Source organism: Gadus chalcogrammus, chromosome 16 (assembly GCF_026213295.1).
Source record: "Gadus chalcogrammus isolate NIFS_2021 chromosome 16, NIFS_Gcha_1.0, whole genome shotgun sequence".
Taxonomy (NCBI): domain Eukaryota; kingdom Metazoa; phylum Chordata; class Actinopteri; order Gadiformes; family Gadidae; genus Gadus; species Gadus chalcogrammus.
This window is the reverse complement of record NC_079427.1, coordinates 21,425,874-21,441,855: the sequence shown is the minus strand read 5'-3', so window position 1 is coordinate 21,441,855 and position 15,982 is coordinate 21,425,874. Positions and strand designations below refer to the sequence as shown.

The window sequence follows — 15,982 nt, the reverse complement described above, 5'->3', positions numbered from 1 at the left end:
AGATAAAGCTTCCCAAGTGCTGTTTTATTGAAAAGCTAATGAGAGCTTAGAGGTATGGGGTATTTATTTAGCCATGCGATACAGGAGATCAGTATTAATGTCTGATTAAAGTGGCATGACCCCAACTATAAGACCCCCCCGGGTAAAAGGCAGCCATGGCTACACAGTGACCCGTTGGAGGAAGAATGATATACGGTTCATTCCTTCAATAAATACAAGGCTTTTCTTTGTTAATGTTTCCACCTTAAGGTTTTTCGTTTCGAGAAATAGCTCGAGCTCTGTACGTATTACTTGGATTTACTTGGATTTTAGCATTTTAGAGAACTTAAAGTCGCTCGACTTCATGTTCATGTGAAATGAACTGAGAGCCATAGGGTGAACCTTATCAGGTTTCTCTGGAAACAGGGCTGGGCTGAAGGGGGGTGTGTGTGTGTGTGTGTGTGTGTGTGTGTGTGTGTGTGTGTGTGTGTGTGTGTGTGTGTGTGTGGGGGGGGGCTTCCATGAGGGAGGGGTCATGTTATCAGTCTAATCACGCTTAGACCTGTCCCACTGTTATTGCCACACAGAGAATACTTTTAGTGAGAGTTCTTTACAGACACACACAAACACACACACACCCAGACACACACAGATACTAAGAGTACAAATGAAAGTCCTTTGTTTTACCGTGTTGACGTGTGGTCGGGACCTAGACTCACACTGTGGTCTCGTGATGTGGGACGAAAATCACATTCCGAAGCCATCGCACAACAATCGACCATCGGTACAGACTGGGAATCCATTTAACTTAGAAGATTGTTCGATCTATTCAAACACACAAAGGAACCGGGCCTTCCCTTAGCTTCTTAAATATGTACTCAAATCATTTGGCCACGCTTAATCTTTAATATAACAACATCAATTTAAACTGATTCATTAAGTGTGAGTCAAATTCTCTTGAGCACAGTGTTCTTGTGTGTTTGTCGTATGGATTATGTAGGGATATAAAACAGCTTGAGATTCCCACGTAGCTTGGGTGCCACTTAAAAGTACATCATGGACATTATTATATGATGGTTGCTCTGGGACCTGTAAATTTGACCATTTGGTCATTTCACTGGGTTATCAGGCTACACTGTCAAGGTAAAGGGGGTTGAAATAGCTGAGGCCGACTGTATCAAATGGCTTCAACACGCATCCCTCTCAAAGTTTGTGCTCCGGAAGAAATTGTACAGTGTAATATGTACTGCCTGTGGCCGAGAGTCGCACACAACGATCAATCAACTCCACCGACATTGAACATAGCTGGAGGGGACTATTACAGAAAGGAATGGTGTATCAGGTACAGTCAAACGTTGTGTTGGTTTGGGCTTGTTCTTGCAATACATCTGCATGATACATACTTGGAATCCTTGGTTGGACTATAGCTTCACAAAATGGTTCAAGAAGTGTTCAAATGTAAATTCATGCCGAGACTTGTTGCTGTTTGTGATATCCCATCATGAATGCAGAGTTGTGAGTTACTGGCTACTAGCGGAAGCTAGGCGTAGCCTCACATCACTAAACAGAATCCTGACAGCTAAATGGACCTTAAGTTGTTCCTTCAATACATTTATGTCCACTGAACAAATATGCGTATTTGCTATCGGTATGTTTTATTTTGACCTGCATAGCTAGTCCTGATATCAGGTTTGGGTGTGGTGGTTTCAGCACAGGGAAACCCATGAATGGAGCAATAAGGGTTTTGTTCAAATCAGAACCGCCCGCCCACTGATATAGCCCAGGCATGGTAGAAGAACATGTACTGCATATTCCATTGAAACCTATGCATGGCAATGCGTCCCCCTATAAGGAGATCTTTGTGCACACAATAACATCTCCCCTCCGAGCTAATAGACTAACACAGGACGCCTGTAGATTATAGATTGATATCAATGTTATAAACTCAAGATCTCCTCCGCATTACCCTGGGAACGAGATGAATCTCGTAAGCTCATGTTTCATTTGTCCTGCAGATAAGATCTGGCTCCCCTCCCAGACAAAAAATTATGTTGAAATAGACCAGGCCAGAAAGGCAACAAAGATGGTTGTCGCTGATGTAGAATGTTTTTTGATTCCACTATCGAGACAGTATTAAACTAACTTGATGGTTTTTTACAAATAAAGAACGACTTCATTTAAATGTGATGTTTTTTGTTGGTTGCTCAGCGCTGGGTCACGTTGCTCTGATTGTTTGTTGGTCTATCCAACTGGTGCAGTGTGATAGACCAGGGGGGTGCTCCCCTTGGTCTATCCAACTGGTGCAGTGTGATAGACCAGGGGGGTGCTCCCCTTGGTCTATCCAACTGGTGCAGTGTGATAGACCAAGGGGAGCATCCCCTTGGTCTATCCAACTGGTGCAGTGTGATAGACCAAGGGGGTGCTCCCCTTGGTCTATCACACTGCACCAGGAGGTGCTCCCCTTCCCCCTGGGTGTTAGGGTTAACCTTGTCAATTGAACATTTGTCAGAAAGGTCCCAGACTAATTGCTGCTTGCAATTCGTCTGGCGATGCCAGGCTACCTCAACATGGCCTTGAATTCCCCCCCAAATAAGAAATGAAGATGACCAAAGATTGGATGTGACAGTAATCTGCCACGAATTGGTGGCCTTTCATCTAATTTTGCAAGAGGTGTGGAAATCAAATCTAATGTGGTTAAAAGATTGAGTGTGTTGTGGTGGGCTGCACTGTGAAGCCACGTGTTGGAGAATGGGGAGAGAAGCCATCGATGGCCGGGTTTCTACTCGTGTTGAAAGGAGCCCCTCTGAGAGGGTTTGGATGCTGCCCTCCACCCGGCGTGGAAGATAAGCCTACGCCCCTGGTGGCCCCCGCTTGTGCCATTGCAACTGTCCAGGATTTATTCCTACAGCCAATGATCTCCCAAACATGCCAACATACACACACACACACACACACACACACACACACACACACACACACACACACACACACACACACACACACACACACACACACACACACACACACACACACACACACACACACACACACACACACACACACACACACACACACGTGTCCCTGCCCTGGTGGTTCAGTAACACCAACCAGGTGTATTGAAGCGCTGGGATTGGTTCAGGGGAGGGTGGGGGTCCAGGGTGGGGGTTCAGGGCCGGGTTCAGGGTGGGGGTTCAGCGTGGGGGTTCAGGATGGGGGTCCAGGGTGGGGGTTCAGGGCAGTATGGTGCTGTCACTGCCTCAGGGCAGTGTGGTGGTTCCAGGTCGTGGGGCTTTCCAACCAGCAACCCGTTGACATAAGGGCATGCACATGGAGCGCTGCACTGCACATGTCCCAGCAACACCAGCAGAGCCATGGCAGCAGGCCTGCAACAACACATCACCCGTCACTAAGACTGCACCTTCTTTGTGGGGGAAAACCCCTTCAATGGTCTAAGAGATTAGGTTTGGTAATAATGCATAGGATGTGTTATGTGAGGATTGTATCTCGTCTGGTGGATTTGGAAGAGGTTGAGCAGAGCATTTCCTATGAAGTGAATTCTTTATGGCCAGATGTGCAGACAATATGTCTGTTATTAGTATATCAGTCAGCAGCCTACGGGGGGGGGGGGGGGGGGTAGAACTATTAAGGCAATAACATGGGACACCGCCCCCAATTCCCCACCCGCCCTACCCACACACACACTCGCACACACACTCACACAAACACACAGACACACACTTGTACACGCTCACACATACACTTGTATACACTCTCTCCCTCTTTCTATGTGCGCAACCTTGTTGATCATCTTGCCAAAACAGAATTCAAGAATGCCAAACTTAGTGACCCTGAAGGAAAAGGTTTTTTCTCCCAGTGCAGTGGTGGTGTTACAGTTGAGATCAGAGCGCTGAGGACAGGTTGGGCTGGGTTTACTCTTCCTCTATACTCTGGCAACGGTTATTGTTTCAGTTAGAAACACACACATTCCCCTCGACACATCAGGGCCCCGTTTTCCAGAAGCTGGAATTCCAGGTCAACCAGAAATGCTAAGTCAGAATTCAGGTAACGGTGTCCGAAAGGCATAACAAGCTTAGATAAACCTCAGGTCAAGGACCAAGGTGACCCAAACCTGGCACATCACAGGGGGGCTCCGAGGTGACTCCAGCCACAGCTCTCTAATAGTCTTGTTGGTTTAGACAATGATCTGATAAGGTTACAGCTGATGATGGACCTGATGATTGACGCCATGATGTCAAGAGTTAACCGATCATTTATGTGATTTATGATTTGAACTGTTGGACCTGGTTTGACCCCTGGTTTTGTGGACTCTGTGACCTTTTACGTTATTTTTTTCTTTGCCTTTTTATTCTTTTCCATATTTATGGGTTTTGGCGAGCAGCAGGCAGGTGGAGAACGGAGATGCAGGGTCAGCTCGATGGGAAAGAGGCGGCACACTGGTTTTGGAATTCCCTTGTTACCGGTGCTGATTAACGGGCTGGTGGGAGGACATTCTGCTCACCAGAAACATCTCTAACGCACCGTAGAGACAAAGGTTCTACAGATCTGATGTAACTCTACAAACAGAGCGCACAGAACAGTCTCCGCCTCCTGCCTATCATTTCACCGTTCACCCAACATCAAGTGGAGGATATCAAAAAGAAACAGTCACAACCCAAAGATATGACCCGGTGGGCTGCTTTCTATAATCCAACGTACTTCAGGAAGGTTTACAGATTATTTGCGCATCATTTTTATGATCCCTTCTATGATCATTTGCCAATATACATTTCGATCGCATATTGGATTAAGCCTTACATGGGTGGAGGGAAGAGACTATTGAGTTTAAGACCTTTCAAACCATAATGAGGTAATGAGGGGAGGTCGTGGAGCGTTGACCTTTGAGTGGTGTTGCAATCAGTGTGGGGAGTCCTAAAACCAATGAGTTGTTTCAGATATGGGGAGCAATCAGAACAATAAAAAAAAATAAAAAACGAATTGTGGTTGATTTGTGATTTTAATTTTTGGGGAGCCACTGTTGTTGAGGCTTCAACATAGATGCGAATGCGTCAAAGTGTCTGAAAAACTCCACTTTCCTTCAGACCCCGCAGTCCACGGGTGGCCAGACTGAGCATCTTTCAGCAGAAAATCTCTGTGTTTGGGGTGGGAGTGGTCTAACCCTGAGAGGCATGGGATTATACTAATTTAAAATCGCTTTTCAAAAAGCCTGTTCTATTAAACCTGTTTGGAACAAAACTCTAGAAAGACAGGGGACTTCCAGATATCAGATGTTTATTTTCTCATGGTTAACACGTGGAACAAGTGGAAGGGCCAGGAATAAGCCATTAGTAATAATATGTCCGCTTTAATATCTCCATGTTTTGGAGATTTTAGTTTTTTAGGATGCTTCCCTATTGATAACTAAAAGTAGTATCACTCTCTGTGAAAGATGGTATCCAAATGGAAACATTTATAATACTGCAAACCCTAATGCAAGAGTAACCTATATTCACGCACCGCAGTAACAGGGAAACATTGGCTTCTATCGAGGTCTATCGAGATGAAGGATCAATGCATCTGACAGATAGTGATAAATACAGGTTTATGAATGTTGTGTCCACTATGCATGCAATAATATAATAACACTACGTTGTGAAACGTAAATGGGATAAAAACATGTACAGTCTCCGTGGTGACTATGACAAAGATACCCGAACGTGATTGGTTAGGCTGATTAATCGCATAACATATTCCGGTACAGGTAGGCCTACTCTTTTTTTAATCGAGGAGTGAGGGTAATCACTTGGTTGCAATATGCAACCTTACCGCTAGATGCTTAAATGCTGCACGCTGAACCTAGAAACGGCTCTTTCTATAAAGGTCAAGCGTACATGTGCCTAGACACATGTACAGAGACGTCGCACTGAGCTTCGACCCGCTGAGGCAAAGACTGGTTTGCAAAACCAGTCAAGTAAACAGGGGAGCTGCGGTTTTTCTGGATAAAAAACCCGATAACGTTTACAGTTCTCATCGACTTTCATAGATAAGTTTGTTGTATTAGGCCTATATCATATTACCGGTAAATAGCCTATATATAATATTTAAATATATATAGCCATTAATATGCTGAGTATATGAGTATATAATGATATTCTTAGCTGCTACTTGAAGCAGGGCAGGGCCCAGGCCTATATAATAGAGTATATAATGATATTCTTAGCTGCTTCTTGAAGCAGGGCAGGGCCCAGACCTATTTTTTATTATAACTTTTTTCAGGTTGTAAAAATTAAAATCACAAATCAACCACAATTCGTTTTTTATTTTTTTTGATTGATCTAGAGGGAAATAATTGATAGACCCCGTCGAGTCCAACTGTAGAAAGTATAAGACGAGGTCCAGGCAGCTGGCGGTGGTAATCTGTGTTGATTTAAGAACCGGACGGTTTGGCAGATGGGATATCAGCCAACTGTTCCCACTATAAAAGAGGGGCTGAGAGTTTATGATCAAATAAACCATTGCATCTCATTAGTTAGTAGACAAAGCCAAAAATATATTTTCTTCTTGAAAAGGGATGGAAATATATGAACTACCTAATAGTAAGCTAGACTATTGACTTTTGAAAAAAATATTGCTTGCCTTCTGAAATATTTTATGTTCAAATAAATGCTGGTTTGCAGATTTTAAATATTAACACAACTTTGGATCTGTATAAAAAATATGTTTTATTTTCCAGTAATACAAAAATAAAAACGGCGTTTACGTTCCCACATCACTGTGTCAGTCCACACTTTGGTAGAAAAAAGCTGTCGAACACCAGGTAATATGCAGACACAGTCTTCTGCTCTTCCACAACACGTGCAGTGCATTGTATTTACAGACATCATCAAGATCCACATCATCAGAGTATATTGTAGCACATGTCTGAACTCATGGGCCAGCCCCTCTTCAGACAGTGTTGTTCTGCGGGGTAGGGGTAGTCTGTGGTGCCGGTGGCGGGGCCAGCGGGGCCGTAGTAGGACGCGGACTCCGCGGCCGCCCAAAGGCTCTCCTGCGGGGCCGGCCAGCAGTGCGCCTGCATCTGGCAGTAGCAGTCTGCAAAGCTGCAGTGCTGGTAGTTAGAGTGGTCCAGGGCGGGGAACCCCTGGTACCCGGGCTCCACTCGGGTCGGCGAGTCGTAAGAGGAGGAAGAGGAGGACGAGTAAGAGGAATGCTGCGGCGAGTAACTGTTGTGCTCCACTGGGCTGGAGATCTGGACTGAGTCTGGAGACGAGGACGAAGCCTGGGAGACGGACAGAGGATGAAGTGCATTTAAGTTACGGGAGAAAATGGGAACTTTTCTTTCTTTCATTTTGCACGTAACTCACCAATTCAAATGAACAACTTCAAAATGTCATTTTATTCTCTACTTATATTTAGGCTATAACTGTATGAAATGCGCAATAAAGTGGAACAAGAGCCTTAACATTCCACGTGTGACGCTTGCTTACCATTCCGTTATAATAGTCTGCCTCCGGAGAGAGCTGGGCGCCGGGCAGAGGGAAGGTGGAGGGGGTCAGAAGGGGGAGATGGCCGCCGATATCCGCGCCGTATCGATCGGCGGTGGGCAAAACCACGCCGTCCACGTACTGGTGCTGCTGGTAGTACCCGTCGCTCCCCGTCAGCTGGACGCTGTACTCGGCGTCCGCCTGCAGAACCGAGGTATCGACGTAGTGGTCTGCCGTAAGGCAAATGCAAAACAAGATGAGCGTGTAATCACAAACAAAAGAATATATTTAAATATGTTAAGAGCATACAAGTGATGTCACTCTGCCATCAGCCAACGCATTTGGGTGCATGTTTATAAAAAAGGACCTATTACGCAGCACTTGGGAACGTGCCTATCAATTGTTAACTAGAATTCATTCACATTCTTGGCAATACAGCTCAGACTTATTGTAGGGCCGAAATTCTCTTTCGAATAAGTGATTTCATTGTGGGATGATGGATGAGGGCAGACTTCATATCATCTGCAGATATATGCACTTTGTTTTGGACTACCCTGGTAACTTGATGTCACGGCTACAACGCCCACACCCGTCTTCCTATCGTCTGCAAAACAACCGGATTTGCACTTGGTAAGCTTTTCAGTCCGAGACTCTCAATACACAGCCGCCTGGTGCAAATGGATGCGACGGCTGACTTGGTGCGATGGGCTGCACCGTGTGTCTACTTACTCTGAAGGGAGGACAGGCCGACGCAGAGGCTGGGGATGTCCATGCAGCCCTGGGATACCTGCTTATTGCAATAAGAAGAAGTATACAGAAGAACAGAGGGAGATGGTACAGATTAGCGTCGGAATGTCGCCGTCACCAAGAATTAGTTTGTGAACGCGCCTGACATGATGCGTAGGACACACATGGGCGCGCGTCTACGTGCGTAAAGTGCTTACTGTCTGCATGAACGATCTGCTCGTTCATTGCATTTTTGATTGTGTGTGTGTGTGTGTGTGTGTGTGTGTGTGTGTGTGTGTGTGTGTGTGTGTGTGTGTGTGTGTGTGTGTGTGTGTGCGTGTGTGAGTGTGTGTGTGTGTGTGTGTGTGTGTGTGTGTGTGTGTGTGTGTGTGTGTGTGTGTGTGTGTGTGTGTGTGTGTGTGTGCGCGCGCGCTCGTGTTTGTTTGTGTGTCATTCTGTTTTCACTACTCCTGTACATGGCTATACATGGGGATGATTTGATGATCATGGAACTCTGTTATTGCGGTGGACATAGTGCTCGTTTCCAACCCGTGTTTCTTGGGTGCTGCTTACCGCTAGATCCTTATCGTCCGCTGTCCGGGCTCTGTGTCTCTGCAGCAGCTCCTTCACCGTGGTCTTGACGCGGACTCCCTGGTATACCCGTGGCTTATCTGCATGTCAATAACAAAGAGGTCACCAACACACTCCGCAGCAGACAACAGACAATGGTTCCCCTCCAAAACACAATCCAAGTATCAGAGCCTGTTCCCCTCACTCCCTCTTTTTCCTTGCTTTTCCTTCTTTTTTTTATTTGACATATAGAATATATATATATCTATAGATATATCGATTGATATATATAAGCAGAGACCCGGCCCAATGTCCAAACATTTGTAAAGTCGTTTATTTGCACAAGCACATACAATTTGCAGTGTGTCCAAGTTGTAGAAAGGCTTTCTGAACCAATAATGACATTCAAATGTATTTTTGTTTGTTTGACTTGGCGGGATCAATAAAAAATCCAAACCACATAGGATGTGTTCTTGTTGAGGGCTTTGTTTTTATAAATTTGCCCCTTTATCGCCCACATATGCCTATTGGACCCAAAATGTATCCTTGCACTTTTATTTCAGTCCGTTTCTATGCATTCTACAACTTTTCCAGGCTGCATGTCCTGCGTGCGCCCCCACGCCTCACAGCAGGCTCCTTTTACGGCATTCTGCTTACAGGACAAAGTCCCTTTGGTTTCAGGAATGGACTGACGCCCAGCCCAACGTGGCTACACTAAAGGACAAAGAAAAACGGTGAAAATGGGACCAAGTAAGTGCATATTTAAGATACAGGATTTGCGTTTTATTCCAGCAGAGATCGTGTGTTAAATCAGGTCTGGTGCGATTGAGATAACGCAGAAAAAATACGCGAATTTCGCGTAAAACCGAGACAGACCAAAAGACACAATAACCCGCAAAAAAAGGACCAAAAGAGCAGGATCGGCGTGAAGCTGGGTTTGACGGATCAATTCAAAAGAACGGCGTACTGATAATTCATTTTTTTTTATAGTAAAGGACGTAAAAGCTGTTTAGTGTGCTCTTAAAAGTTGGATGTGATTGGGGACGAATAGTCGATGCTTGGTTCATCGTTTCTCTGACATAATAAAGACTGGATATGTCCCGTTCAGAGACATTTTAGGAACCACAAGATATTCTTCGATCTCCAAACTACCGTGGAGGAAACATCTCAAAGAAAGTAGTGTATAGGTTAATGAAAAAGACTTTGGCCAAAGCCCCACCTCACATAATTAGCATGGAATTTTAGGGCTTCTGCGCGCTGCGATGACTGCATGTCAGTCATTTCTACTATTTCACTTACCAATGGGCAGATAAACCAAATGTATACGTAATAGACTACGTCTTTACGTCCGCGTAATGTAAAGTTAATGTGAAGCCCCGATGTTGACCTATGGGCTGCAAGTCTGGAGATGCGTTTGCATGGTTCTGAAATCATTGGTACGTGTTGTCCTGTCGCGATACTAATGGGATCAATATTCATTCGGCATAATGTCTCTTTTAAATTGTCAATAGGAAATAGCTGAGCTCATTTACACTTTGTAACGTCCACTTACCACCAAACGTATCGTAACGTCCCTCTTGTATCATATAATAATAATAATGGGTGTTGCTAGATATCAAGTAACAGCATCACTTTAGAGTTATAAAGTACAAAGATACAAAGATGCAAAGGTTTGCCAAAGGGTAAAATGTCAGTCAGGAATGAAGCGCGACGCAGCGTTGGAGCCGAACTCCCCTGGATCAGACAGTATGCTTAACTTTCAGCAAAATAATTACGCCTTAAAGTAACAGGTGGCCCGAGAAATAAATCCTCGTTTACCCCAATATTGTAACGCTAGGGACCTTGTTTGTGGCCCAGTGGAGCGGGGTCACTGGGAGGTAGGGGAGACCTCTTCACATTGTGATGCTTTAAGTCTGTGGGATGGTTTAAACTATGTGATTAAAAAATGTTTTCTCTTCGCCTTGTTTGTTTCAGGAGAAAATGCAACAAGCCCGTTTCCAGAGGAAAACGCCAAGGCAGACTTACCCGACATGCTGGCTGGGTGGAGGAAAAGGCTCCTGGAACAACTCCTATGAGATTCTCCAACGTCCCTTTTCTGCTTCATTAAATGGCCAAGAACCAATATCTTGCAAAAATTGAAAAAGATCGCACCACAAAAGTGTCAAAACAGCGTGAGAGCATGCAACAATAGTGTTATATACCTGGGGATATATTAGTTTGTGATTTTCTCCCTCCATGCCTACTATTTAAAACCCCTAGAACTCAATGATTTGACAATGATTTGATTGCGCGTTACTTTCAATTTGAATATTCAGAGGCAACTCAAAAATATCGATTTTTCACTGCAATTCATCATTTATACACACTAAATAAGTCCCACTTTAATAGATTATAATAGTATTTTATATTTAAAAGAAAATAAAGTGATGTTTTATACATTTAATGGCCCTTTTTGTAATTCCGACCATCCACACCCCCTGTCCAATGCCCATTGAGATCCCACTCATGCCTTTGGGACTACAATCTTACGTTTATTAAGACCATTCAACACTCCAACAATGTTTTGCAATAAATGTTTTAACACAAAATTTAATAACAATTGATTAAGTTGTAAATTGGTGGGCGTGGCAAGGGGCAGCAGCCATCTTGGGCATCGCAGGCTTCAGGCTCACACGACAAGTGCTTCACACTCAGACACACGCGGGCTGGGGCCTCTCCAGGCTGCTCTTTGTTATACTTTATGTTAGATACACTTCACATCAGTCAAATTGTATCTACTTGGATCAGATAACTAGCCTAATAATAATTAATGGTTTCCTAGAATATTTAACATCCAAGAATTTCTTCGCAAACATTTAGAAATACGTTTAGTAGCCTAATATAGATATTTAATTATGTTCGTTAAATGAACGTTTTTCACTCGTTTTGCGTTAATTACACTTACACTCAATATTTATTTCGTTATCTTACCACTGAGAAGGACGTCCAGTAGCCTGTAGGGACTGTTCTCTCTACCCGTGTCCGGTATGGACATACTGTCATTTCTTCTTAGGCCTAAAAAAAGCCTTTACTAAGATATAAAAGGCCTTGAAAGGCCTTTGATAAGATATAAAAGGTCTATTATAATTTGGCTACAGTTTTGCTACAATAAAAAATGCATCGCTTGGGATTATGATTTGTTCAATTAGTTTGAGATGAATAATAATGTATTTTCTCAAAGAACGTTGATCTGTAATACATTAATTATAATGAACTTTGGACACATAAAAAGCACAAGTCCTTTGAGTGATTTATCTTTCATTTCACGAAAAAAAACAAAAAACATTAATGAACTCTTAGCTGTCTCTTACAACGGCCAGACGTCTGCAACTTACCAAGATGTTATCTAATGTTTTATACACACAGTTGACATATCAAGCGTTGTTCTCCCGAGTTCCATTGTCCCATTGATACATTCCCTTTGAAGCTCTTCCTTGCTCGGACGCTGGCTCAGAGCGCCCCCTAATGGCCACAGCAGAGGCCTTTTCCCTTGAAAAAGATCTGCTTTCGACGTGATTATGCAGGCTATTCAAGATCCATTCAGCTTGTTAACGTAGGCTACCTAACAAGTTGAATGAATATACTTATTGTGTACAATTATTTCATGTTCTATTTCATTTTATTGGAAGTTGTTTAGTATTTTTTTTGGAGTAGGCCTATATTGGTCAAGCAGTTAAAAATACATCTTCACATGATTTTTAATGTAGGGGTTTGCAGATAATCCCACAAAGTTTTATTTCTTATTTAAAAATAAATAACAAATTAATCAGTCGAAATGTTCGCAGTCAATGTATTTTTAATAAATATGAGAAGAATATCTGAGACCTATTTGAGCACAAAACGGATTCAGTTCTAAATTGTTTTTTGAAATAAAAAAATATTTATCCGAAAATAAATCTCAGTCTTCACTTCTAATCTTGTCAAAGTTTACATCTGTGTTAATATTTATAGCTTCAATGTTGGTAGTTTAATACCCCCCCCCCCCTTTTTATGCACCCCTATTTTATTATTTCCCTATCTAGTCATAATTCCTTCACCTAAATGACTAAATAGTGAAGTCTAAACATGAAAAGGTGGTTGGAACCTCTGTTACGTGACTGTTCCAGTAAATGTGTTTGTTTGTTAGTTCATTTAACATTAAAGACATTCATGAGACACGGACACCCCCTCCAAGAGCGCAGTCTCCCCCAGGGCCCACTGCAGACTGCAGACTCCCTGGAGTCTGCAGTCTGCAGACTCCCTACTGCAGACTCCCTATTGTTCGGGAGACTTTATCTGCTATTGGAGCATCTTCCATAAACTCTGAAGGAGAACGGGCACCTACTCTTCTACAGCACATTTATTCACGTCATCTACGTACTTACAGTGAAACTTCAAATGAAAACGGTGACAGCATGAAGTCCTAGGAGGCAAACACACTCCTCTTAAGTGCCACAATGCAACAGCGCCACATTAAATTACCACCCCCCCCCCCCCCCCCCCGTCAGTTGCTTAGTAGGACCTCCTGATCTCATAGGACGACCAGGAGCTCCCAGCATCCTCTTTCGCCCAGGAGGGGTGATGAGCATCGCTGTGGGAGGAGAGGCCCCTTTGGCTCTCAGCTTCCTCCGGCGCCAGGGGGGCCATCTTAGGGGCCAGGTCCCCCACGGTGCCGGACATGTATGGGGAGCAGAAGGAGGGCGAGGAAGGCGGGTAGGAGCTGCTGGAAAGGGGGTGGTAGTGGACGTCCTCCAGCGTGTGCAGGGCGTAGGGCTGGCCCGAGGGGCCCGTGGAGGAGGAGGACGGGCCCATGGTGGAGGAGCTGTGGCTGGGGGAGCGGTACTGCTGCTGGTGGGACGGGCTGCCCTCGGGCTCCGGGCTGGTGATGGAGGCGGATGCCACGCCCACCACACTGCCCAGGCCGTCGGGACACAGGCCATCCCCCACCTGGGACAGGGGCTCCGGAACCGACTGGTCCCAGGACTCCCTCTGCAAGGATGGAAGGGAGAGAGAGAGAGAGAGAGAGAGAGAGGGAGAGAGAGAGAGAGAGAGAGAGTGAGTGAGTGAGTGAGTGAGTGAGTGAGTGAGTGAGTGAGTGAGTGAGTGAGTGAGTGGAGTGAGAGAGAGAGAGAGAGAGAGAGAGAGAGAGAGAGAGAGAGAGAGAGAGAGAGGGAGAGAGAGAGAGAGAGGGAGAGGGAGAGAGAGAGAGAGAGAGAGAGAGAGAGAGAGGAGAGAGAGAGAGAGAGAGAGAGAGAGAGAGAGAGAGAGATGGGTAAGAAGAAAGAAGGTGGAAAGGAGGAAGGGGGAAAGTTAGGGATTGCACAGTGATGCAGAATAATGAAGACATGTCTGATCTCCGCTCTGAACGGGCCTCAGATCCCCACAGATCCAAACCATCGAGCAGCCAGCCCACCCACCCTCCCTCCCTCCATGCAAGCCCCACAAGGCTCCAGCTCGGGCTCGTACCAGAAAGAGGTGGGATCCGTCGCCCCCGAAGGGCGGCAGCAGGGAGGTCAGCGCGGTGGGGGGGAAGATGGAGGTGCCCGCCGAGGTGGAGAAGGCGGCGGTGGCGCTGCGGTAGTCCCCGAAGGTCTCGGGGCAGTAGCAGTCGATGAAGGAGGAGTAGCCGCCGACCGAGGAGGGCTCCAGCGCCTTGGAGCCCAGCGCCGGCCCATACAGCTCCGTCGAGAACTGCTTGGCGGACGAGGGGCAGTAGTCGGAGTCGGAGATGTAGGGCCGCCGCATGCCGTAGTACCCGGGAATCATGTGGGAGCCTGGGGGAAAAAAGCCTTTTTAGTTTTTACATTGAAGTATTGCATTGAAAGTCTTATTATTCACATCTTGCAAAGGACGGAACACATTACTAAATTACATTACAAGAGATCCATCCAAAGCTGTTACAAGGATATAGTGTCCCTGTTTGATGTGCATATGAGAGTACGATGGACATCTGCTAGAGTTCTACTGCAAGAGGAGACTCATGGTGCGGCTACGTGTGGTTTCTGAGTTCTACTGCGAGAGGAGACTCATGGTGCGGCTCAGTGTGGTTTCTACTAGAGTTCTACTGCGAGAGGAGACTCATGGTGCGGCTCAGTGTGGTTTCTACTAGAGTTCTACTGCGAGAGGAGACTCATGGTGCGGCTCAGTGTGGTTTCTACTAGAGTTCTACTGCTAGACTAGAGGAGACTCATGGTGCGGCTCAGTGTGGTTTCTACTAGAGTTCTACTGCTAGACTAGAGGAGACTCATGGTGCGGCTCAGTGTGGTTTAGGTCAGATTCCTGGGAGCTCCATTCAGATTCACCCTTTTAGCTTCGATAGACCTGAAGGCTGAATACACTTGTGGACCTACTTCGGTAAACACAGACCTCTCCTCTTGTATCAATACATGATGTGCTCCTCGTACATCAACTACAGTCAATGAGTCCGCCTGGGTTCTTTCCATGCTCTTGCATTGGTTTGATTGAGAACAACCAATCTCCTCAACTGGGGTATAGTGTGTTGTATAGTGTATACATTTTGAATATAACTGTAGCTATATAAATGTGATATTGATTGATTGCTTGGCTGGAGCTCTCTACAGCACGTTTACATTGTGCCAAAAAATCTAATATAGATTGCTGGTCAAAGTTATGAGAGAAAATAAATGGAATGTTATAAATCCTTATGGTCAAAGTGTCTTTGTCAGCTATTGTTTATATTTGATCTATGTTTTCCATATACTTTGTCCAGACCTCATAATGCACATGTACATGGTTTATTATGTATACCATTTGGTTATTTTGCACTCTATGTTCTAGCTACTTCTGTGGATATCATCATATGATGGAGGAACTAGCCCTTATTCGAAAGGTATGCATATATTTTATGAATATGCAACTTCTGCGGACATCATCATATGATGGAGGAAATCAGCATTCATTTGATACTTCTACTTCTAAGATATTTATTTTATGCACGCAATGGACATGAGATTCCTGGGAGGCAAGGGGAAAGGGTTAAGAGTGGTGTGTGTTCGTGTGTGTGTGTGTGCCCTTTTTCCCTCTTTTATTTTTTGTTTTCATGCTTAGCTTCGTTTTCCTCTTTTTTTTTTATTGTTCAACACTTTGATTTCATCACGTTAAGGTTCAGAGGGTGGGGACCGATTGGGTGGGTTGGAGGGAACAAGGGAGTGCGGGGAGGAGAGTGGGAGCAGGCATCAGAACAAGCA

The 15,982-nt window shown here is 44.9% G+C and overlaps 2 protein-coding genes across 2 annotated transcripts in view; both read right to left on the bottom strand.

Annotated features, from left to right (window-relative positions):
* Positions 1–6,267: 6,267 nt before the first annotated feature.
* linc.pou2af1 (lnc RNA pou2af1) lies at positions 6,268–10,976 on the bottom strand. The gene is made up of 5 exons (XM_056612441.1): positions 10,782–10,976; positions 8,760–8,857; positions 8,190–8,247; positions 7,464–7,690; positions 6,268–7,255 (listed from the first exon to the last, which is right to left on the bottom strand). The coding sequence occupies exons 1-5, from the start codon at positions 10,858–10,860 to the stop codon at positions 6,875–6,877; spliced, it is 843 nt and encodes a 280-aa protein (XP_056468416.1). The 5' UTR covers positions 10,861–10,976; the 3' UTR covers positions 6,268–6,874.
* A 2,310-nt stretch (positions 10,977–13,286) lies between these two features.
* The window catches only part of pou2af2 (POU class 2 homeobox associating factor 2), an 8,503-nt gene continuing 5,807 nt past the window's right edge, over positions 13,287–15,982 (bottom strand). The window contains exons 4-5 of the mRNA XM_056612265.1: positions 14,241–14,548; positions 13,287–13,763 (exon numbers count right to left, since the gene is read on the bottom strand). Of these exons, the coding sequence (XP_056468240.1) occupies positions 13,287–13,763; positions 14,241–14,548 (785 nt within the window). The remainder of the gene's footprint in view (positions 13,764–14,240; positions 14,549–15,982) is intronic.